Source organism: Molossus molossus, unplaced genomic scaffold (genome assembly GCF_014108415.1).
Source record: "Molossus molossus isolate mMolMol1 unplaced genomic scaffold, mMolMol1.p scaffold_m16_p_12, whole genome shotgun sequence".
NCBI lineage: Eukaryota > Metazoa > Chordata > Mammalia > Chiroptera > Molossidae > Molossus > Molossus molossus.
In genome coordinates, this window is record NW_023425347.1 from 75,943,496 (window position 1) to 75,967,480 (window position 23,985).

General features: G+C 41.8%; 1 protein-coding gene across 6 annotated transcripts in view; it reads left to right on the top strand.

Annotated features, from left to right (window-relative positions):
- Positions 1-5,180: 5,180 nt before the first annotated feature.
- TRIT1 (tRNA isopentenyltransferase 1) overlaps positions 5,181-23,985 on the top strand; it is a 56,533-nt gene continuing 37,728 nt past the window's right edge. For 2 of the 6 annotated variants that reach the window (XM_036256244.1, XM_036256243.1), the window contains exon 1: positions 21,969-22,082. In XM_036256244.1, the coding sequence (XP_036112137.1) occupies positions 21,981-22,082 (102 nt within the window). In that variant the 5' untranslated portion in view covers positions 21,969-21,980. Of the gene's footprint in view, positions 5,361-7,700; positions 7,775-21,203; positions 21,211-21,968; positions 22,083-23,847; positions 23,891-23,985 lie in introns of those variants that run through there. The other 4 variants (XM_036256242.1, XM_036256246.1, XM_036256247.1 and 1 more) reach the window with 4 other exon arrangements.

Below are 23,985 nucleotides of genomic sequence, written 5' to 3' on the forward strand. Positions count from 1 at the left end.
GAAACAGTAATGGAAACAGCAATTCACCAAACCAATGGAAGGTGTTGTGATTACTCACAGACATTGTGCTGGGTTGTATAATACCCCCCACCAAATTCAGGTTTATCCAGAACCTGTGAATGTGACCTTATTTGGAAATAGGATCTTTGCAGATGTAATCAAGTTAAAACGAGGTCATACTGGATTAGGCTGGGCCCTAATCCAATGACTGGTGTTCTAAAGAGAGGGAAATTCAGGCCCTGGCCAGGCAGCTGAGTTCGTTAGAGCATCGTCCTGATACCCCAAGGTTGTGTGTTTAATCCCCTGTCGGAGCACATACAAGAAGCAAATAATGAATGTATAAATAAGTGGAACAACAAACCAATGTTTTTTTCTCTCTCTCAAATCAATTAAAAAATTTTTAAAAAATTTAAAAAGGGAATTTTGGACAAAGACATGCAAACAGAGAAGAGGGCCATGTGAATTCAGAGGGAGGACTGGAGTCATGCTGCCACTGACCAAGTAATGTCAAGGATTGCCAGCAACCACCAGAAGCTGGAAGAGGCAAAGGAAGATTTTTCTGTAGGGAAGCATGAAAGAATGGCCCAGCCCACACCTTAGTTTTTTGTACTTCTGGCTCCAGAACTGTGAGAGAATACAGTTCTATTGTTTTAAACCCCCCAGTCCCTGACAGTTTTTTCTGGCAACCCCAGTAAACTAATACAGGCATCAAGTTCATCATGAAATACTCCTGCAGAAACTGTTTTTATTTAGGACACCTAATTAGTATGGGGTTAGGTTGCAGAGGCATCTTGGGTTTTACCAAAAAGCTAATGTTTGTCTTTGACCCAACTTTCTTTTTACCTTAGAAACAGATGCTTCAGTCCTCCCGTGGCATACTGCTCCTTCTGTCCAGACTGTCATAGCATCCCCCAGAGTGCCATCCTGAACATTTGAGCTATCTGGATGCTACACTTTTAATGGACCTTCCACTCTAATGGTTTCACCTTTAGCCCTCTTTTTTCTTTTTTTTTTCTTTATTGATTTTAGAGAGAGAGGAAGGGAGAGTGAGAGAGAGACAGAAACATCAATAAGAGAGAGCATCGATTGGCTGCCTTCTGCGCGCCTCCCCCACCCCCAACCCCCGCTGGGGATTTGGCCCACAACCTGAGCATGTGCCCTGACCAGGAATAGAACTGGCGAACTCTTGGTGCATTGGTCGACGCTTAACCACTGAGCCACACTGGCTGGGCTAGCCCTCTTCTTAGGTTTCTTTATTTTTCCAAAAATTAAAAAAAAAATTTTTTTGTTTTGTTTCAAATAGACAAAAGATAGAAAATAATATTATAAACACTAATGGGTCATCACTCAGATTTCCCTTCTACCTTTCTGCACTTCTCCCTTTCTCCTTTTCTGCCACGTTCCCATGTGCATCCAACCCAATGTGCTGCTTTCAATTTCCTAAAGAAGGTGAGGCAGGTGCAGAGGGGCCCAGCCTGACTATACATCTGCCCCTAGGGTACAACATTCACACACTGTGGGTGATAATTAGGTGGCTGGCTGTGGACTTTCAGAAGGGCAGGCAAGGAATTGTTACCCTCCAAGTAATTTGAGCATCCCTAGTACCTCATTCCTACATTTTAGATATGCTCTTCCAGAGGAACCTATTCCAACAGTTTTGCCTTTTAAACTGTAATTTCTTGCCCAGCCGGTGTGGCTCAGTGGATTGAACACCCTCTCATGGACTGAGAAGTCCCAGTTCAATTCCCTGGTCAGGGACACGCCCAGGTTTCAGGCTCCACCCCCAGTGGGGGGTGTGCAGGAGGCAGCTGATCAATGTTTCTCTCTCACTTTGATGTTTCTATCTCTCTCTCACTTTGATGTTTCTATCTCTCTCTCCCTTCCTTTCTCTCTAAAAAAATCAATAAAAACATATTTAAACTAGAATTTCTTTACACAAAATAATCTGTACGAAGTGGAGAATGTTGGGGGAGGGCTTCTGCATCCTTCACCTCTACATAAATACATACACTTCAAGTGAGAGGCTCCCTTTCCTCTTGAGCTATTTTACAGAATAGATTGAGCTACATCCCATCTGGCCTCATAAAAGGTAGAGAGGGGGTCAAAGCTAATACCTGGGCACGACTACAGATAGCTTTTCTGACTTCCTTTTGTCATCTTATTACCCTGCAAAGCTTCCCATTAGCGAGAGTTTTATGTTGTTTTTAGAAATACTTATTAACTCTTGGTCATAGACTTCAATTTCCTGATTTTCCCTTGAACTTAATCTTTCCAATTAGAATTTCAAGTTACCGATTACCTTGCAGGAACTATTCTTAGTATAATTTAGAGTTGAGAGGATCATTAGGGAGAAAAAGGTACAAATAAAATACTGTAAAGGTATTACAAAATGTGTTCCCATTCTCTTTTGGTAGGAATGGTAGAATTACAATGAATGGAAGTGGTACACTGTTTTTCTCGCTTCTCAATTGTTTTGGACCATGAGCTCCATTCTGATTTAGGAGTCTTTCCTGCTCAGCATTTTAGTGATAATTCTCCCCATGGTCTACAGGATCCCTGTTCTCTTTGTTTCTATAGCAACAGTCTTGTGTTGCTTAGCTAGAAGCAATTTTCTGCTGCTGTGGTAAAGCCCCATTTTTTCATTCCTTTCTTCCCAGTTGCCTTGGCAACCAGCCTCTCCCTCTTCTGGTCTCTCAGTGGTAAATTCCACCCCCCTCTTTTTTCCTTTCTCTAGTAACAGTCACCTGGTTATGACTTGGACAGTGCTTTCCCATCTGTGAGTGAGCATACTCTGTCATGGTCAGATTGTCATCATGAAATTAGCCTCCCTTTTGCTTTATTTGCATCATTTCTCCAGCCTGTCATCTTTCTATTGGTTGTCATGGTAACTGTACCCTCTGAAAGTCTCCAGGCAAAGTCTCTACAGTTAACAACCATCATGTTGAGAGTGTCTGCCAATATATGGCCACACATCTTGATTTTAAAACCAGCCCCAGGCAGGTACCACAAATTGGAGAGAACAAGGCTTTTGATCAAAGCGGATTGGATTGAGAAAGGGAGGTATGGAGATCCTGGGATCTGGAGTTCTCCAAACAATACGTGTAGCCACAAGAATGGCCATTATACAATGGTGATCCAAGGGATTGAGAAATGTATTTGCAGTTACTCCGGGCAGGCCACATATTGGCAGACACTCTCACATATGCTCTAAACTTCCAAGAGTAATTCCTCTGGCCCAAGGGATCCCGGTGACGTGATCTGAGAGCTAGGCAGAGACAAGTAATCTCAGGGAGAAAGCAATTAACTCCAAAATTGGCTAAGAAGGGGTTAGTACAATAGGTATTTAGACACTTTTACACATTATTGAAAATTTCTCGGCCCTTAGGCTGCTGCTCTTACCTCTTTAGTGAGGCAGATGGGGTGTTACTATCATAATAATACAGAGTGTTCAACAAATGGCGGTTGTTTTGTGCCAGAGCATTGTAACAGACAGTTTTGAGACATTATTTCATCTTCTCCCTATGGTAATCCTGAGAGGTATTTATGATACAAAAATTGAGGCTAATTGTGTGAGGTCACACAGCTGATAAGTGATAGAACAAGGATTTGAACCCAGGTCCATCTGATTACAAAGCCCTTTCTTAAAGGCTGTGAAGTCCCCTAGATTTTGGTCCTTTCTGGTCCTAATTCTCCTCACCTCCCAGTTTTTCTTAATCCTCACCTGAGGACATTTTCATTGATTTTTAGAGAGGAGGAACAGAGGGAGAGAGAGAGAGAAAAGAGAAATATTGATGTGAGAGAGGAAGATTGATTGGATTGCCTCCCGAACACACCCAGAAGAGGGCCAGGGATCCAACCCCCAACCTAGGTATGTGTTCTGACCCGGAATCAAACCTGTGACCTTTTAGTGTATGAGAGGACACTGCTACCAACTGAGAAACACAGGCCAGGGCCTTACCCCCACTTTAAATCTAAGGATTGCTACTACTTTTTCCCTTCTGCTTTCTTTACTTTTTCTCTTCATATTTTGTGGGTTGTTTACTTATTTGTTTGTCACTGTTCTCATCCCATCTCTTGCATCTTTTCCCCAAAGAAATGGAAAGTTTTTCCCTGCCTTCTGATTGTGTCTGAATTTACATTGTGGGATGAAAACATTAGAGCAGCCATCTTAGCCCAACTACAGGGCAGATCTGATCCTAGAGAATGCCACACCTCTGAGCTGACTGGCTCCAGCACTAGATACACAAGCCATTCTCCTTTCCATTTAAAAATATTGGGTAGCTGGCCCTGGCCCCTAGCTCAGTTGGTTTGAGGAATACGCCAAGGTTTCGGGTTCAATCCCCAGTCATGGCACGTACAAAAAAACAACTCATGAATGCATAAACAAGTGGAACAACAAATCAATGTTTTTTTTTCTCTCTCTCTCTAAAACCAATTAAAAATAAATAAATAAAAAGCAGCAACTCCCTATTTAAAAATGTCTGACATGTGTAGAACTTCATTAAAAAACAAAAACAGCCCTGGCTGGTTTGGCTCAGCGGTTAGAGCGTAGGCTCGCGGACCAGACAGACCCGTGTTCAGTTTCCGCTAAGGACACATACCTCAATTACAGTTTGTCCCCGCCCGGTTAGGGTCGTGTGGGTGGCAATCAGTCAATGTGTCTCTCTCACATGGATGTTTCTCCTCCCCACTTCCCCCTCTATCTGAAGATAAATGCAAAAACGTCCTTGGGTGAGGATAAAAAAACAAAAAACAAAACAATATTAGGTGCCTATTCCGTGTCAGGTACAGTGCTAGGTACTGGAGATTCAACAATGACCTAGGCAGGATCTGTTCCTTGCTTTTATGTAACAGCCTGGAGTGGAACCTCAGACCATAGACAAGAGGTCAGTTTATAATTTTATATTGTAATCAGTGCTATGAAGAAAAATAACTGGGTGCTGTGAATGAATAATAGGAATAAATCTATTTGAGATAGGACCGCCAGCTCCCACATGAGAGAGTTGATAAGGTGAAGCTCAGACACCACTTAGTCGATGGCAGTCAAGTCTGGGAGCCTCTCAAGCTTGGGGACCTTGATCCCGCAGCTCTCTCACCCTCCCTGCTGAGCCCTAGGTCTGCACAGGCGCACTGACGGTTGTCATGGGGACAGCTGCTCCCGCGCAAGCGCAGCTGTCTTAAAGATGGCGGCGGCGGCGGCGGCTGCACGAGCAGTTTCTGTGGGTCCTGGGTTCCGGGGCCTGCAACGGACACTGCCTCTTGTAGTGATTCTCGGGGCCACGGGCACCGGCAAATCCACCCTGGCATTGCAGCTAGGCCAGAGGCTCGGTGGCGAGATCGTCAGCGCTGACTCCATGCAGGTATGACAGTGCGGCTGGTCCCGGCTTGTGAAGCCCCGAGGCTGCGCGCGTGCAGGCCTCTGGCCAGAGTGGATACCCTGTAGCATGGTGGTAGTGCGTGAACCTCGAAGCTTGTGGGGTGGAGGAGGCCGGTGAAGAGAACCAGTAATTACTAACCACCCACTATCTGTCAGACATAGTGCCAGGTGGTTCGCTTTCATCATCTCATTTGCTTCTCACGAATTACTGTTTGGTGGGTACTATTATCTCCATTTACTTTATGAGGGAATTCACCGAAGGAGGTGAAACAGACTTTCTCCGTGTCACATAACAAATAGGTGGAGGAGATAATATTTCGCCCTGGCCAGTTTGGCTCAGCTGTTGGAGCGTGGGCCTGCGGACCAGAGAGTCCCGGGTTCGGTTCCCGCTAGGGGCACGTACCAAAAAAACAAACAAAAAAACCAAATAGGTGGAGAAGATAATATTTGAACCTACAAGGTGGACATTTGTATGTCAAATAAATACCATTTGAATGAAAATTATTCTAGAGCGTTTGCTATTTATTGTGCCCAAGGATAAATTGGTTACCATCTATGAGTTTCTGCTGAGGGAATGGATTAGAGTGGATAGTCGGGAGACCTGGATTACAGCCCCCATCAGCCATCGGCCACATTACCTTAATGTCGTTTTGGGGGGACGTTATTTATCGGTAAATTGGAGAAAATGCTACCTACCTCACAGGGCAGTGGTTATTTAATAACTGAGATCATGAGTGTTAGAATAGAGAGCAGGGTGGTCTGTTCCTAAAAAGGGCAGGCACGTGGTAAATGCTTGTTTTAAAAAGCTGAGATTTTTAACCTACTGGCAGTTGGGAAGCAGGAGGCTTTGTCCTCTTCCTTCAGTCAGAGGGAGGCCTAGTAGGAATGTAGGACACATGGCACCTGGAAGCATTTGTGATTGGATTGAGAGTAACATTTTGGGTAAATCTCTGATGGAGAAATTACAGGTGCTATTTATTGGAGAGAAGTTACAGTTAGGAGTTTTTTTGTTTATCCTCACTCAAGGACATTTTTCCATTTACTTTTTTGTTGTTCTTCAGATAGAGTGGGAGGGGAATAGAGACAGAGAGAGAGAAACATCAACCTGAAAGGGACATATAAAGTGGCTGCAACCGAACCCAGGTGTCTTGGGACTGCAGGCCAACGCTCTAACCTCTAACTGCTGAGCCAAACCGGCCAGGGCCAGTTAGGAGTTTTTATAGAGTAAATGTACTTGATGTGAAATAGCAGGCCTGAACCTAACACCTGACGGGTATTCCGCAAGAAAGGGGAGTCCTCCCCACTTCACGTCATAAACCTCTGGGCAAGGTTTTTATCCTCATTAGTTCATTTGGGGAGATACAACCATGAACACATATGAAATGATTAGGATAATTCAGCAAATATTTGTTTGTGATCTCTACTTTGTGCCAACTTCTAGAGAAAGATTTGAGCTCAAATCTCAGCCCTATCTTTTGTAGGATAAGTGACTTCAGCCTAACATCTTCATACCATTGTTTCTTTTTCTGTAAAATAGGAAGGGTAATATCAATAACACAACATTATTGTACTGATTAAACGAGATAAAGTATGTAAAGCACTTAATATAATATATGGCACATAGTAAGTGGTAAAGATATGATAGATGCTGTTCTGAAAGGCCCTTTTGGAAAAACAACTGTAATCCCTGTTCTCAAGAAGCTTTAGTCCAGCTAAACATGAAACAAAACAGTAAGTGTTTGAACTGAGATATTAACAATGCTTTGCAATGTGGACAGAATAGGGAGAAGAGAGGCTTTAAGTGTTAGATTTAATGATAAACCATAGAATTTCTGAGAAGAGAGAAATCAGTGAAGGGTGGCATAGTCATGGAAAGCTCTCTGAAAAGAGACTTGAAAGTAGGTGCAGTTTGGATAGATAGATAAAAAAGAAGACAGTTTTTGTTGACCTGCTTTATTAAAATGATACATTCTTCTTTTTTTTTTTTTGTATGTGCCCCTAGCGGGAACCAAACCCAGGACTCTCTGGTCCACAGGCCGATGCTCTACCACTAAGCCAAATTGGCTAGGGCACCATGAGGATTATTAACATATGAAAAATACTTTGATGATTATTGAGCTTTCTGAATTAGCTGTAGGTTGTATTTAATTTTTATTATATCTTGGGTATTTGTAACATTTCCTTTTGGTCCCCATTGGAAAACTTTGACTTTTGATTTTAATTTTAGTCCAAATAATGAAATAAGGTATTTCTGCCCCATTGACTGTGAATATTCAGTTCTTTATTTCTTTCTCTGCTTACCATGCCCCTGTGAGTGTAATGCTGTTTTGCTTGTTTTGTAGCCAATGGAAGGAGATGATGATTTCAGTGACTTGAGATTGACTCAGAAAATGTTTGGTGAGCATGTGAACAAAGTGACGTTCTTCCTGGACTGCAGGCCGATGCTCTTAACCACTGAGCAAAACTGGCCAGGGCCAAAGTGACATTTTTAATGTTAGATCATCAGTTCCTTGAAAGAACATTTTTGTTTTTGAATAAATCTATAGGCATAATAATAATAATAACTGAAATTTGTAAAGCACTGTTTATCTTCACAATAATCTCGTAAAGTAGATGTTATTATTTCTCAGATGAGAAAAGAGTCTAGTGCTGGCCAGGTCGCTCAGTTGGTTGGAGCATTGCCCCAATGTGCCAGGGTTGCAGATTTGAACTCTGGTGGAGGTACACGCACAGAAGCAACAAGTGAATGCATGGAAGGGTCAAACAGCAAATCAATGTGTTTTCTCTCTCTCGCTTGCTCTCGCTCTCAAATCAGTAAAAAGAAAAGAGGCTCAAGGTCTTACCAGTAAGTAGCAGACCTGGAGTTGAACATCTGTCTCTACTTTCCACACCCAATGCTTTATCCACACAAAGCCATCCCCTTTAAATGAAGCAGGAGCTGTGGGATTCAGTCATTAAAGTGTATTTCTTTCATTTTTTTCCTCACCTGAGGATATTTTCTCAAATATCTTCAGATAGGGTGAGAGGGAGAGAGAGAAACATTGATGTGAGAGGGACACATTGATTGGTTGCCTCCCTTATGACCCTGGCCAGAGCTGGGGGCGAACCACAACCGAAGTATGTGCCCTTGGCCTGAACTGAAACCACAACTCTTTGGTCCGAAGGCCAACGCTCTAACTGCTGAGCCAAACCGGTCAGGGCTAGAGAGTATTTCTTAAATTGTATGCCACTCTTCTTTCACAAGGGTGTGCTATATTTTGATCAGGATATAAAATGTATTTTAGGATTCATATTGTGAATCATAATGTGAATTCATAGTGATGTCTGTCAAGTGGAGTGTTGAGCTGAATGTTGGCCACATGATGCATTGCTTAGGGGGATAAAACATGCTGCAACTAGATAGAGATATAATTTTTTTTTTTTTTTTATCCTCACCCGAGGACATTTTTCCATTCTTTGTTCAGGTAGAGTGGGAGGAAGAGAGAGGAACAGAGAGAGAGAGAGAGAAACATCGATGTGAAAGGAACACATCGAGTGGCTGCCACCCGCACAACCGACCAGGGCCGGGACAGACTGCAACCGAGGTACGCGCCCTTAGCGGGAACCGAACCCGGGCCTCTCAGGACCGCAGGCCGACGCTCTAACCACTGAGCCAAACCGGCCAGGGCTAGATAGAGATATAATTTAATGTCAATAATTCAATGATTGCAAAGATTGAGAATGTTTACTGGAGCAAAGGGGAAACTTGGCTTTGTGGAGAGCCTAGACAGTGCAGTGAACTTCTTTGTTGTAATAGCTGCACAGACCAAAGGGTGACCAAATGGAAAGTGTCATAATTAGAAAGTTTTTCAAGTTTCCAAGTTGATCTTTTTAAAAGCCAGTATTTTCATTTTAATAACTCCTTTTAGAATGCTGTCCAGAATTTTGTATTTCAGAAGTGTACTAGTAACTCAAAAAGGATTATAAATTCTGCCTTAAATCATCTTGCACTTCATACTTGGAGTGTCATCCATTGGTCCTACCTTAACTGAAGGGTCACCCCAAGGGAGCCCCTACCAAGAGAGTTAGTTCCCATCCAGGAAAAGTGCTCGTTTGGGGTAAATATTGAATAATTCAGTGCTTTAAGTATTGGGGTGGCTTCTTTGAGGTAAAACTGCAATGGAGTGTTAAGGGTAGTATGTCTTGGGGGATAATATTGTCATGGAACCTAATATAATGACTTGATGACTTGCTTCTGTAGGTAGCAATGTAGCGTCTGGAGGTCCTGCCTGGCCTCTTGCTTCCCATTCTTTTTTTTTTTTTAATCCTCACCCAAGGACATTTTTGCATTTATCTTCAGATAGAATGGGAGGGAGTGAGGGAGGGAGAGAGAGAGAGAAACATCAATGTGAGAGAGATGCATTGAGTGGCTGCCACCCACACGACCCCAATCGGGGCCTGGGACAAACTGCAACTGAGGTACATGCCCTTAGCAGGAACCGAACCCGGTACTCTCTGGTCCTCAGACCAGTGGTCTAACCGCTGAGCCAAACCAGCCAGGGCTTGCTTCCCATTCGTGTGTGTATTATTTGTTGAGTGGGAAGTCAGAACTGCCCTCTGAGTGATTACTTGCTTAGGGACTCCTGCTAGGTTCTATGGATTCTGCATGGCAAGTCTGACAAAAGTGAGAAACATTTGTGCTTAATTTTCTGAGTTTTCCAAACCACAGTTTTACAAATTACAGAAACAAATGTTCTCAGTCAGCAGTAAGAGTCTAAATTCAGGGAGGAGCAGGTAATACAATCCCTGTTTTCCAGGGTGGAAAAACTAAGGTACAGAAAGATTAAAGAGCAGACTGGAGATCATACTGCAAGACTTGCACACCTGGGAATTGGATCTGGGCCTTCTAATTCTTGTAGTGTCTCATATATTGCAGGAAAGTGATACTGAAGGTCTTCTTTTCAGTCTGAGTCTTTTTCTTGGCATGTAAATTCAAGGTACAGTGAGTGCATCGCCTTCAGTGACTGGCTGAAACATTGTACTGAGAAACTTGAAGGCATTTGCCAGAAGATGTACAATGACAGCCTGGAAATACAGACTGCTTAACTATAGCCAAGAGAAAATAAACAAAGTGTTCTATTTGGTTTATAGAGTGGAAGTATCTCTAATGCCTTAGCTCTTCAAGTCCTCTGGAGAAGCAGTAGTCATACGTAGGAGCACAGTTCCATTTGTGTTCCATTTGTGTTTGTGTTTGTTTGTCTAAACCTACAACAAGAGAAGCAAATGATTTTTGGCAGTCTGAGTAGTAAGCAAACTGTGTGTCATTTAATAGATCTGGAGTTCTGTGTTCTTTTTTTTATCCTCACCCGAGGATATTCTTCCATTTTTTGTACAGATAGAGTGGGAGGGAGAGAGAGAGGAACATCGACGTGAAGGGACACATCGAGTGGCTGCCACCCGCACGACCAACCAGGGCCGGGGACAAACTGCAACTGAAGTATGTGCCCTTAGCGGGAACTGAACCCTGGTCTCTCCGGACCGCAGGCCGACGCTCTAACCGCTGAGCCAAAATGGCCAGGGCTGGAGTTCTGTGTTCTTTTTGTCTGTTTTGGGACATCATTTAGGAGCAGTGTTTTTTTACTAAAGGAATATTGTCTGATAGTGCTCAGGGGAGATCTGGGATGCTTTGGGGAGGGATATGAATGGAGAGATGGGATAGTGGATCACAGTGCCTCACTAGCATATGAAATAAAAGTTATGAAAACTTGTTAACCAGAAGAGATGGGGGCTACCTGGAGACAATCTTGTTTGTTTGTTTTTGTTAATCCTCACTCGAAGATATTTTCCCATTGATTTTTAGATAGAATGTAAGGGAGGGTGGGAGGGAGAGACAGAGAGAGACATGGATTGGTTGCCTCCTGCACCACCCCATCTGGGAGGGGATCGAACCTGCAACCCAGGTAAGTGCCCTTGACTGGGAATTGAACCCTCGACCCTTTGGTCTTGTGGGCCGACACTCTTAACAGCTGAGCCAAACTGGCCAGGGCTGGGGCAATCTTTTAAGAAGATTAAGCTTGATTAGAAGTGAAGAAGGAGATCTCAAAAATGTTTAACTCATCTAAAATTATGTATGTAAGAAATAAATAAATAAAATTATGTATGTATGAGTTTCTTTTTTTTTTTATCCTCATTCGAGGACATTTTTCCATTTTTTGTACAGACAGAGTGGGAGGGAGAGAGAGGAAGAGAGAGACGGGGAAACATCGATGTGAAAGGGACACATCGAGTGGCTGCCACCCGCACGACTAACCAGGGCCGGGGACAAACTGCAACCGAGGTACATGCCCTTTAGCGGGAACCGAACCCGGGTCTCTCCGGACCGCAGGCGGACGCTCTAACCGTTGAGCCAAACCGGCCAGGGCTATGTATGAGTTTCTAAGATTCCTTGGTTCACCTCTATTGTGAATGAATTTAATTTTCCTTTAGTTACAGTGTTAACCATGGGTGGGTTGTACATATATATTCACCTTTTTAAACATTTTTTATCCTCACCTGAGGACTATTTTGCATTTATATTCAGATTGAGCGGGAGGGAGAGAGGGAGAATAGAGAGAGAGAAACGTCGAGGTGACAGAGACACACTGACTGGTTGCCACCCACATGACCCCAATCCTGGGCGGGGACAAACTGCAGCCAAGGTACGTGCCCTTAGCAGGAACCGAACCCGGGACTCTCTGTTCCGCAGGCCAATGCTCTAACTACCGAGCTAAACTGGCCAGGGCTATATTCACTTTTTTTGCAGCTATGGGAAGAACTTTATAGTCAGACCTCCTATGTTTTGTAAGGAAAGAGAAGTGATTACTGGCCAAATAGGAAACCAAAGGGGAACATAATGGGACTTGCAGATTCATATTTGTGAGCATGAGGTGCTCTCCTTATTTCAAAAGAGAATATATGTTTGAGGGGTAAAAGTTATTTGGTGTGAATAGGAATTCAACTATGTGCTCTGTATGTCCTTTAGTATGGCTTAACCTAATTGGTTTTGGTTTCATGTGTAGTTTGTTTAATAAATTTGAATCAGACTAGGGTCCTTTTTGTCTCCTGCTTACCTTTGGATCCCTGCTGGAGCCTCACCACTGTTCCTCCTCATTGTGGCAGCTGGAGTTCTAGCTTTTAGCAATGCACCATCAGTAAGAATAAGAATACTGAAAATAATAATATATATACCAGACACTTCTTGAAGTTTGACATATATTATCTCATTTAATATTTTCACCACAACCTTATGAGGTAGGTACTGTAATCAGTTCACTCCTACCAAAAATTACTTTCTTGAAACATCATTTCCATGCTATTCTGTGTTTTTTTTCTCCACCTCCTCCTATTGATTTATCCATTCATCTTCCATCCCATTCTTTTCTTACCTCTGTATACATTTCATCAGGCAGAGAAGGAAAAATAATATTCTTGACAAAAGAACAGCATGAACAGCCCTGGCCAGTTTGCTCTGTGGTTAGAGCATTGGCCTGCAGACCGGAGATTCCACTAGGGGCACGTACCTTTACTGCAGTTTGTCCCCAGCCCTAGTTGGGGTTGTGTGGGTGGTGGCCACTTGATGTGTCTCTCTCACATCAATGTTTCTCTCTCTTCCTCTGTCTCTCCTTCCCGCTCTGTCTGAAAATAAATGCAAAAATGTCCTCGGGTGAGGATAAATAAAAAAAGGACAGCATGAACAAAGTAAAGGAGGAGTAAAAAAATGCATAGTATGTTTTCAAGGAGTGATCAGCAACTACCTGGCATCTAGGATACTTCAGAGACAGCTGTAGGAGGTCAAACTAAAAATATAGATTCGGAACAAATTTTAGAGGCCCTTGAAAGGCATGCTATGAAGGTTGGGGTTTTAAACAGGGAAGTGATAGTAAATCTGTTTCATAAGGTAACTCTAGTGACTGGGTGGACAGTGGGTTAGGGAGGGATAATTTAGGATTCCATTAAAATAGCCTGGATGAAAGAAGCTGGAGTTGGGCTGTGGCTAGGGATAACAGGTAACCATTTTGACATTTTGGAGACAGACTAATAGGATTTTGCTTACTGAAAAAGAATCATTGTGAACAAAATGATGGAGAACAAAAAGCCTTTTTTTTCTGTTTGGAAAAAAGGATACATGCTTGTTGAAAAAAATCCAAATAACACTGAAAAGTAAGTACAAAGGAAATATCACCATAGTTTTGCATCCAGAGATAACCATTTTAACATTTTGGTGCATATCCTTCCAGACATTTGTCTATGTATTTATATGTGTTTTGTTTTTCCAATTTTTTTATTGTGGTAAAATACACATAAAATTTACTATTTTAACTATTTTTAAGTGGTATTAAATACATTCATAATGTTGTATAACCATCTCCACCATCCATCTTCATATCTCTTTTCATGTTGTAAAACTGAAACTCTATACTTACTAAACAATAACTCCCCGTTCCTCCTTTCTTCCAGCCCTTGGCAACCACCATTCAACTTTCTCGATCTATGATTTTGACTACTCTTAAGTACTTTATATAAGTGGAATGATATAGTATTTGTTTTTTTTTTTTATGACTGGCGTATTTCACTTAGCATAATGTCCTCAAGTTTCATCCATGTGTGTGTGTCTTTACATAAGTTGATGCATACATTTCATGCTGTTCTGTGTCTTTTTTTTCTCTTTCTCAGCAGTATGTTATAGATATCTTTATGCGTTAATGTATACAAGTCTACGTCAGTAGTCTTAATCAGGGGTAATTTTGCCCTTCAAAGGACATTTAGCAGCCTCTGTAAACTCTTTTGGTTTAACAACTGAGGTTATGTCATACATTTGTAAAATAGATTCATTTGTTGCAGTTTGCATTCTCAGCCATTCTGGTTATTTTTTTAAATTTTGCATAAAGTACATTTTTTGTTGTGTACAGTTCTCTGTGTTTTTACAAATGCATTTAGGTATCCACCATCACTCCAAAAACTGCCCTGTGTAGCCTCTTTTATAGTCAGTTTCTCTAGCTACCCAAGTTTTTAGCAACAGCTGATCTGTTTTCCTTCCCTGTGGTTTTGCCTTTTCCAGCATGTCATATACATGAAAGTAATACAATATGCAGCCTTTGGCGTCTGCTTGTTTTTAAAATTTTATTTAATGTTTTCTTAATTGATTTTTTTTTTTTTTTTGAGAGAGAGATAGAAACATCAGTGTGAGAGAGAAACATTTATCACCTGTCGGCTGCCTCCTGCACACCCTCCACTGGGGATCGAACCTGTAACACAAGCATGTGCCCTGACTGAGAATCAAACCAGGACCTCTCACAGTCCATGGGATAACACTCAGTCTACTGAGCCACACTGGCCAGGCTGACATCTGCCTTTTTTCACTTAGCAAAGTACATTTAAAGTTCTTTCGCCCTGGCTGGTATGGCTGAGTTGGTTGGGCATCATCCATGCAGTAAAAGGTTATCGGTTTGATTCCGGTCAGGGCACATGCCTGGGTTTTGGCTCCATCACCAGTGAGGGGCGTGCAGGAGGCTGCTGATCAATATTATGACCTCACATCTGTGCTTCTCTTTCTCCATTTCCCAGATTTGGTTCCATACCTCTGTTGCAGTTTGTCCCCGCCCCGGTTGGGGTTTTGTGGGTGGCAACCAGTAGATGTGTCTCTCTCACATTGATGTTTCTCTCTCTCTTCCTCTCTCCCTCCCGCTCTTTCTGAAAGTGGGTGCAAAAATGTCCTTGAGTGAGGATAAAAAAAAAAAAAAGAAACTACTAACCACTAACTATTTTCCAAAATCACTATACCATTTTGCATTTCTACCAGCAGTGAATGAGAATTTCTGTTCCTCTGTTCTCTCCAGCATTTGGTATTGTCTTTTTTTTTTTTCTTTATTGATTTTAGAGAGAGAGGAAAGGAGAGGGAAAGAGAGATAGAAACATCGATGAGAGAGAACATTGATTGGCCGCCTCCTGCATGCCACCCACTAGGGATTTGGCCCACAACCTGGGCATGTGCCCTGACCAGGAATCAAACCGGTGACCTCTTGGTGCATGGGTTGATGCTCAACCACTGAGCCACACCAGCTGGGCTCTTTTTTTTAATTTTTATTTTTAGCTATTCACTTAGGTGTGTACTGGTATCACACATGGTAGTTAATTTACATTTCCCTAAAGGCTAATGATGTTGAGCATCTTTTTATTTTATTTATTTATTGTTGTTACAGATGTTTCTCCTTTTTCCCCCATTGACACCCTCCTCCTGTCCCCCTTTCCCCCCACAGCATTATTGTCTATGTCTATTGGTTATGCTTACATGCATAAGTTCTTTGGTTTATTTCTTTCCTACCCCACCCTCCTCCTCTGAAGTTTGTCAGTCTGAAACTTACTTCTGTGTCTCTGGGTCTATTTTGTTCATCACCTTATTTTGTTCATTATATTCCACAAATAAGTGAGATCATGTGATACTTTTCTTTCTCTGATTGGCTTATTTCGCTTAGCATAATACTCTCCAGGTCCCTCCATGTCGTCTCAAAGGATAAGAGATCTTTCTTTCTTACAGCTGCATGGTATTCCATTGTGTATATGTACCACAGCTTTTTTTTTCTTTATTTATTAGAGAGAGAGGAAAGGAGAGGGAGAGAGAGATGGAAACATTGAGAGAGAACATCAATTGGCTGCCTCTTGCATGTCCTGCATTGGTGATTTGGCCCACAACCTGAGCATGTACCCTGACCAGGAATCGAACCAGGACCTCTCAGTCCATGGTATGATGCTCAGTCCACTGAGCCACACCGGCCAGGCTGTACCACAGTTTTTTTATCCACTCATCTATTGATGGACACTTGGGTTGTTTCTAGATTTTAACAATTGTAAATAGTGCTGCTCTGAACATAGGGGTACCTATATTCTTTCTGATTGGTGTTTCAGGTTTCTTAGGATATATTCCTAGAAGTGGGATCACTGGGTCAAGTGACAGTTCAATTTTTAATTTTTTGAGTAATCACCATATTGTTTTCCATAGTGGTTGCACCAGTCTGCATTCTCCACATTTTGCCAGCACTTGTTGTTTGATGATTTGTTGATGGCAGCCATTCTGGCAAGTGTGAGGTGTACCTTGTAGTCATTTTAATTTGCATCTCTCTGATGATTAGTGACATTGAGCATTTTTTCATATGTCTCTTGGCCATTTGCATGTCCTGCACAGAGAGGTATCTGCTTAGGTCCTCTGCCCATTTTTTTTTTTTTTTTTTTAATCCTCACCCGAGGACATTTTTTGTTCAGATAGAGCGGGAGGGAGAGAGAGGAAGAGAGAGAGAGAGAAACATCGATGTGAAGGAACACATCGAGTGGCTGCCACCCGCACGACCAACCAGGGCCGGGGACAAACTGCAACCGAGGTACGTGCCCTTAGCGGGAACCGAACCCAGGTCTCTCTGTACCGCCGGCCGACGCTCCAACCGCTGAGCCAAACCGGCCAGGGCCCTCTGCCCATTTTTGAATTGGGTTCTTTGTCTTCCTTTTGTTGGGTTGTATGAGCATCTTTTCATATATGCTTATTTGCTGTGTATCTTGGTGAAATGTCCGTCAAATCGTTTTTGGGGGGTGATGTTTGTCTTATTGTTAAATTTTAAGAGTTCTTTGTATATTCTGAGTACAAATCTTTTATTAAATATGTTATTTGCAAATGTTTTATCCTACTCTGTGGCTTATTTTTTCATTTTCACAATGTCTTTCACAGAAAAAGTGTTAAATTCAAAGTCTAATTTATTTATCTTTTTATTTTATGGTTTGTGTCTTTGGTAGCATATCTTAAAAAAACTCACTGTCAAATCCAAGGTCATGCAGGTTTTTCTCCTGTTTTTTGTTTTTTTTTTTGGTACATGCCCCTAGCAGGAACCGAACCTGGGACTCTCTGGTCCGCAGGCCGATGCTCCAACCGCTGAACTAACCGGCCAGGGCTTATTTTAAAGTTTTATAGCTTTGAATTTTATATTTAGTACTGTGATCTATTTTGAGTGAATTTTGTATAAGGTGTGAGATATATATGGATAGTTGTACCAGCACTGTTTTTGAGGTTTTTTTTTATCCTCACTTGAGGATATTTTTGCATTTTTTATCTTCAGATAGAGTGGGAGGGAGAGAGGGAGGAAGAGAGAGAGAGAAACATTGACATGAGAGAGACACATTGAGTGGTTGCCACCCATATAACCCCAACCAGGGCTGGGGGACAAACTGCAGCTGAGGTACATGCCCCCAGTGGGAACTGAATCCAGGCGTTTCTGGTCCGTGGGCTGACGCTCTAACCACTGAGCAAAACTGGTGGCTAGGGCTAATTTTGTTATTTTTATTTTTATGTTTGTTAATCCTCACCTGAGGATATTTTTTCCATTGATTTTTAGAGAGAGTGGAAGGGAGGCAGAGAGAGAGAGAGAGAGAGAAACATTAATGTGAGAGAGACATATCGATTAGTTGCCTCCAGCATGTGCCCCAGCCAGGGCCCAGGACTGAACCTGCAACCCAGATATGTGCCCTTGACTGGCCAGGGCTATTTTTATTATTAAAATTATCGATTGATGTTAGAGAGGAAGGGAGAGAGAGAAACATTTATTTGTTGTTCCACTTATTTGTGCACTCATTGGTTGATTTTTGTGTGTGCCCTGACTGAGGATCGAACTCTGCATCTTTGGTGTATTGGGACAACAATCTAACCAGCTGAGCTACCTGGCCAGGTCATACCAGCACTCTTGTTGAAAAACTATCCCTTTTCCATTGAATTACCTACGCCTTTGTCACAAACCAATGGACTGTGTTTGTGTGGGGACTGTTTCTGTTCTATTTCATTGATCTGTGTCTTTTCTTCTGTCAATATCATGTTGTCTTGATTACCATAGCTTTATAATAGGTCTTGAAATTGGATAATGCAAGCTCTCTGTCTACATTATTGTCAATTTTTGTGTAGAATTCCATGGGTATATCATTAATTCACTTAACCAGATTTCTGCTGAAGGACATTTAGAGGGTTTAGTTTTTTTTGCTGTAATAAATAATGGTGAGATGAACACCTTTGCACATACATCTTTTTGCACTTGTGTGATTCTCTTCAGGGTAAATTCCTAAGATGAAATGATGTATACATTATTTTTCTTCTTCCAATTTTCTAAGACCTTTATTAGAGCACATGCTTATTTTATATTATTTTTGTTATTAAGGTGAAATTCATATAATCATTTTATTTTTTAGGAATTAAACATTTCTAATTTGTATTGATAAAATTAATCAAAAGAGCAACAATAGGTTTACAGAGCCACATATCAATAACAAAACAGGAAGGAAAGGAACTATTCTAGAGACATTTGAAAAGTTTCAAAGGAATACACACCAGGTAAAAATCTACAGCTAAACCATGGTTGTACAACAGGTTATATTTGTTCCTGCATTTTAAAAATTTCTTCCTTATATTTGCCTTTCTCTGGACCGCAGGCTGACGCTCTAACAGCTGAGCCAAACCGGCCAGGGCATATTTGCCTTTCTCCTTTCCATTCAATAATTTTTGCATTCAATAATTTTTTTCCGATCTCTGTCTAGTTTTTGCCTGGTGATAACTACCTTACTCAGGTGAATGTCCACATGGACAGTTAGCCTTCTCACTCTGTACCTGCTTGATGTAGATGACATGTTTCTTTCTTTTTTTTTTTACATGTTTTATTCATTTTTTAGAGAGAGAGGAAGGGGGAGAGAGAGAGAAATATCTGTGTGAGAGAGAAACATCGACTGGCTGCCTCCTGCATGCCCCCTACTGAGGATTAGACCTGCAATCTGGGCATGTGCCCTGACTGGAATCGAACCAGGACCTCTCAGTTCATGGGACAATGCTCAGTCCGGAGCCGCCCCAGCTGGGCGTCATGTTTTTTTCTGTACACCCTTACTAAGTTGCCGATTTGCTGACCTTTGTAATGTTCTCAAACCACCTGGATTTCATCATCCTTGGGAATGGGCATGGAGCGGATGTTGTATTTCTGCCACAGTTCCTTGGAGAGCAGGGGCAATATGATCTTATGGTGCATGTGGGAGGGGATGTTGAAATGGCATTTGCAGTTTTTGTTGTGATCCGAGGTCACCAAGGGGTTGAACTTTGTGGTTACTGTCTACCTGGCACTGGAAGTGCTCCACATAAGTAACCATTTTAAAATGAAGAATTCAGTGACATTTAGTGCATTTACAATGTTGTGCAACCACTACCTCTGTCTAGTTCCAAAATATTTCCATCTCCCCAAAAGAAAACCCTATACCTATTAAGCAGTTACTCCCCATTTCCCCTTCTTCTCAGCCCCTGACAACTACCAGTCTGCTTTTTGTCTTTGTAGATTTTACCTATTCTGGATATTTCATATAAATCGAATCATACAGTATACATCCTGGCTGCTTTGCTTGTATTGTAGTACTATTGGTACTTCATTCCTTTTTATGGTTGAATATGGTATACTATTCCACTGTATGTACAGAACACAGTTTGTCCATCTAATGATGGACATTAGCACCTTTAGACAGTTGTGAATAGTGCTACTGTGAACATGTGTGTACATGTATTTGTTTGTCTTCAGTTATTTTGGGCAAGTGCCTAGGAGTGGAATTGCTGGATCATATGGTAATTCTGTGTTTAACTTTTTGAGAAACTGCCAAACTCTTTTTACACAGTGGCTACATCATTTTACATCCCACCAGCAATGTATGAAGTTATTAATTTCTCCATACCTTCTCCAACACTTATTTTCATTTAAAAAAAATTATAGCCATCCTAGTATGTGTGAAAGTTGTCTTATTGTGGTTTTTGTTTACATTTCTCTAATGACTAATGATGTTGGACATCTTTTCATGTATTTGTTGGCCATATGTGTATTTTCTTTGGAGAAATATCCACTTAGGTCTTTTGCTCATTTTTAAACTGAGTTGGTGTTCTTTGTTGTTGAGTTGCACACATTACATTTTGATACATATTGCCAGACTACTTTCAAGAAGATTTGTACCAGTGGTATGTCTGTTTCCCCCTCACCCTTGCAATTTGTGTGTTACCTGTCTTTTTCAATGTTGTCAGTCTAGTAAACAAGAAATGGATTTCATTTCTTAGGTTAAGTGTCTTTTAAGGGTACAATGACCATTTGTGTTTTTCTGTTTTGAATTTCCTCTTCATACCTATTGTGTCCACTTCTAGATAATGGTTTTCATCCTTGTATTTATTGATTTGTAAGAGGTCTTTGTGTATTGCAAGTTATAACAACCCCCCTCCTTTTTTGTTGTCCCTCATTGGAGGATATTTTTTTCCATTGATTTTTAGAGAAAGTGGAAGGGAGGGGAAGAGAGAGAGAGAGAGCGAGAAAGAGACATCGGTGTGAGAGATACACATCAATAGGTTGGCTCTGCACTTGGGAATGGAGCCTGCAATTCAAGTATGTACCCTTGACTGGAAGTTGGACTTACGACCCTTTGGTGTACAGGCTGACACTCTTAACCACTGAGCCACACCGACCAGGGCAAATTATAACCCTTTGTAGAAGTCTCATGTATTGGAAGTATTTTTACAGTTGGTCATTTGTCTTTTGACTTTTATGACTTTTTTGCCATATAAAAGTTTTAAGTTAGTATATTCTTGTACACTTTTAGGAGTACAAGTTCGTTTTAACATTCTTTTTTTAAATTTATTTATTTTAAATCCTCACCCGAGGATATTTTTCTGTTTATCTTCAGGTAGAGTGGGAGGGAGGGAGGGAGGGAGAGAGAAATCGACGTGAGAGCAATACACCGACTGGTTGCCTCCCACAGGACCCCAACCAACTGCAACCAAGGTACATGCCCTTGACCAGAATCAAACCCAAAACTCATTGGTCCTTGGGCTGACGCTCTAAGCACTGAACCAAACCGGCCAGGGCAGTTTTTTGTGTGTGTGGTATGTGCCCCTAGCGGGAACCGAACCCTGGACTCTCAAGTCTGCAGGTTGACCCTCAACCGCTGAGCCAAACTGGCCAAGGCCAGGGCAGTTCTAACATTCCTTTTTTTTTTTTTTTCCATTTTTTGCTCAGACAGAGGGAGGAAGAGAGAGAGAGAGAAAGAAATGTCCACGTGAGTCCTGGCCGGTTTGGCTCAGCGGTTAGAGCGTCGGCCTGCGGTCCAGAGAGGCCCGGGTTCGGTTCCCGCTAAGGGCACGTACCTCGGCTGCAGTTTTTCCCCGGCCCTGGTTGGTTGTGCGGGTGGAAGCCGCTCGATGTGTCCCTTTCACGTCGATGTTTCTCTCTCTCTCTCCCTCCCACTCTGTCTGAACAAAAAAAAATGAAAAAAATGTCCTTGGGTGAGGATTAAAAAAAAAAGAAATGTCCACGTGAAAGGGACACATCGAGTGGCCACCACCCACATGACCCAACCAGGGACAGGGACAGACTGTAACTGAGGTACGTGCCCTTAGCGGGAACCAAGCCCGGGTCTCTCTGGACCACAGGCCAACGCTCTAACCGCTGAACCAAATAGGCCAGGGCAGTTTTAACATTCTTTAAATATGAGTTCTTGTCTGAAGTTTATAATCCATTTAACTATTGGAACTTACAGATTTAAATAAGAAATAATGTTGACTCTCTGGTGTAAAAGAAGATATACTCAGCGTCTCTTTGTCTTCACTTTGCATTTCTGTTGCTCTTTTTGTGGAGTTCCTTACATACATGTGCAGGTAATTGCAGATGAAATATGGGATTCTGTAGCTCTGGATACTTTTGGTTAGCTACCCAGTCAGTCTTCTTGATCATTTGGGGGGGGGGGGTTAGTTTACATCTTGTTGCTTAGTGCGATACAGTGGTTCTCATCCCCAGCTACATGGAATCACCTGGAGAGCATTAAAAAATACTAATGCCTATCCCTGACAGGTTTGGCTCAGTGGTTGGAGAGTAGTCTTGTGGACTGAAGGGTCTCAGGTTTGATTCCTGGTCAAGGGCATGTGTCTGGGTTGTAGGTTTCATCTCTGGCCCGGTCAGGGTTGTGTGGGAGACAACCAGTCGATGTGTCTCTCTCACATTAATGTGTTTTTTTTTCTCTCTCTCTCTCTCCCTCCCTCCCACTCTATCTGAAAGTCAAGGAAAAGTGTCCTTGGTTGAGGATTAAAAAAAAATCAATGGAGGAATATTCTTGGGTGAGGATTAACCAAAAAAAAAAAAAAAAATACTGATGCCTAGGCTTATAGTATTCAATAAATAGCTATTGATTAGAAATAGGGGATTTACTTAACTCTTCAGGTGCCAGGATTCACACCTGATTTATAGTTAATCTTTATTCTTTATTTACTGGGATTTAGTTCCACCTTTGCCACTAACTCACTGTATATATAACTTTGGACAGGTTACTGCTCCTCTCTGGGCTTTAGTTCCTTCCCTCTTAGGATATATTAGGGAGGGGAACTGATTGGATTAGTTCAGGGATGGGCAGACTTTCTGTTAAGGTCCAGGTAGTAAATAATTTAGGCTTTGTGGGCCATACACTGTCTGTCTGTCACGGTGTCTGGAGCTTCTTTTAGCTCTGGTATTTTGTGGTTGGTTCTCCTTATAAATCCCAGGCAAGGGTTGCAACACAAAGAGCCAAGGAAAATTTTGTTTAGCCCCTACCAATTAAATATAGATAATATCAAGCACTTAATATAGTGCTTACCATCTGCCTGGCTCTCTTCTAAAAGTCTCAGAATAACCCAGTGATGAGTATGGTTGCTATTATTGCTTCCCTTTACAGATGAGAAAACGTGAGGCAAAGAAAAATTAGATACTTAAATAACCTACCAAATAATGGCTACAGCTGGGTAGTAGAGCCAGAATTTGAACCCAGGCATTCTGCCTCCAATATATTCTACTGCCTCTCCTAAATTAGACGTACACCTCCAAATAATGGAGCACTTCAGCTGTTGGACTCTATCACAGGTATTGATACATAAGATAAAATGTCACTAAGACCACCAAAAGTGGGCAGTCATGAGGCTGTAAAGATGGCCACAGAATGAAAACTTTACTATTGTTATTTTTAAAAATTTTTATTTGTTGATTTTAGATAGAGGAAGGGAAAGAGAGAAACATTGATTTGTTGTTTCACTTATTTATGTATTCATTGGTTGATTTCTTGTGTGTGCCCTGACTGGAGACTGAATCTGCAACCTTGGTGTATCGGATCCATGTTCTATAACCAAATTAGCTAGTTGGCCAGGGCCTGGAAATTTTATTATTAGTTTTATTTTCTCAAAAGAAGACTTTGTTTGTCTTAGTATTATAGTCACATGGCATTGACTGTGTATATATTTCCATCTTTCTATTATATTCACTCTTTTAGCTAATTTTATTTTTAATCCTTACTCGAGGATTTTTTCATTTTTTGTTCAGATGGAGTGGAAAGGAGAGAGAGGAAGAGAGAGAGAGAGAGAGAGAAACATTGACGCCAAAGGGACACATTGAGTGGCTGCCACCGGTACTACCCAACCAGAACCGGGGACAAACTGCAACCAAGGTACGTGCCCTTAGTGGGAACCGAACCCCGGTCTCTCTGGACCGCAGGCTGACGCTCCAACCGCTGAGCCAAACCAGCCAGGGCTACATTCACTC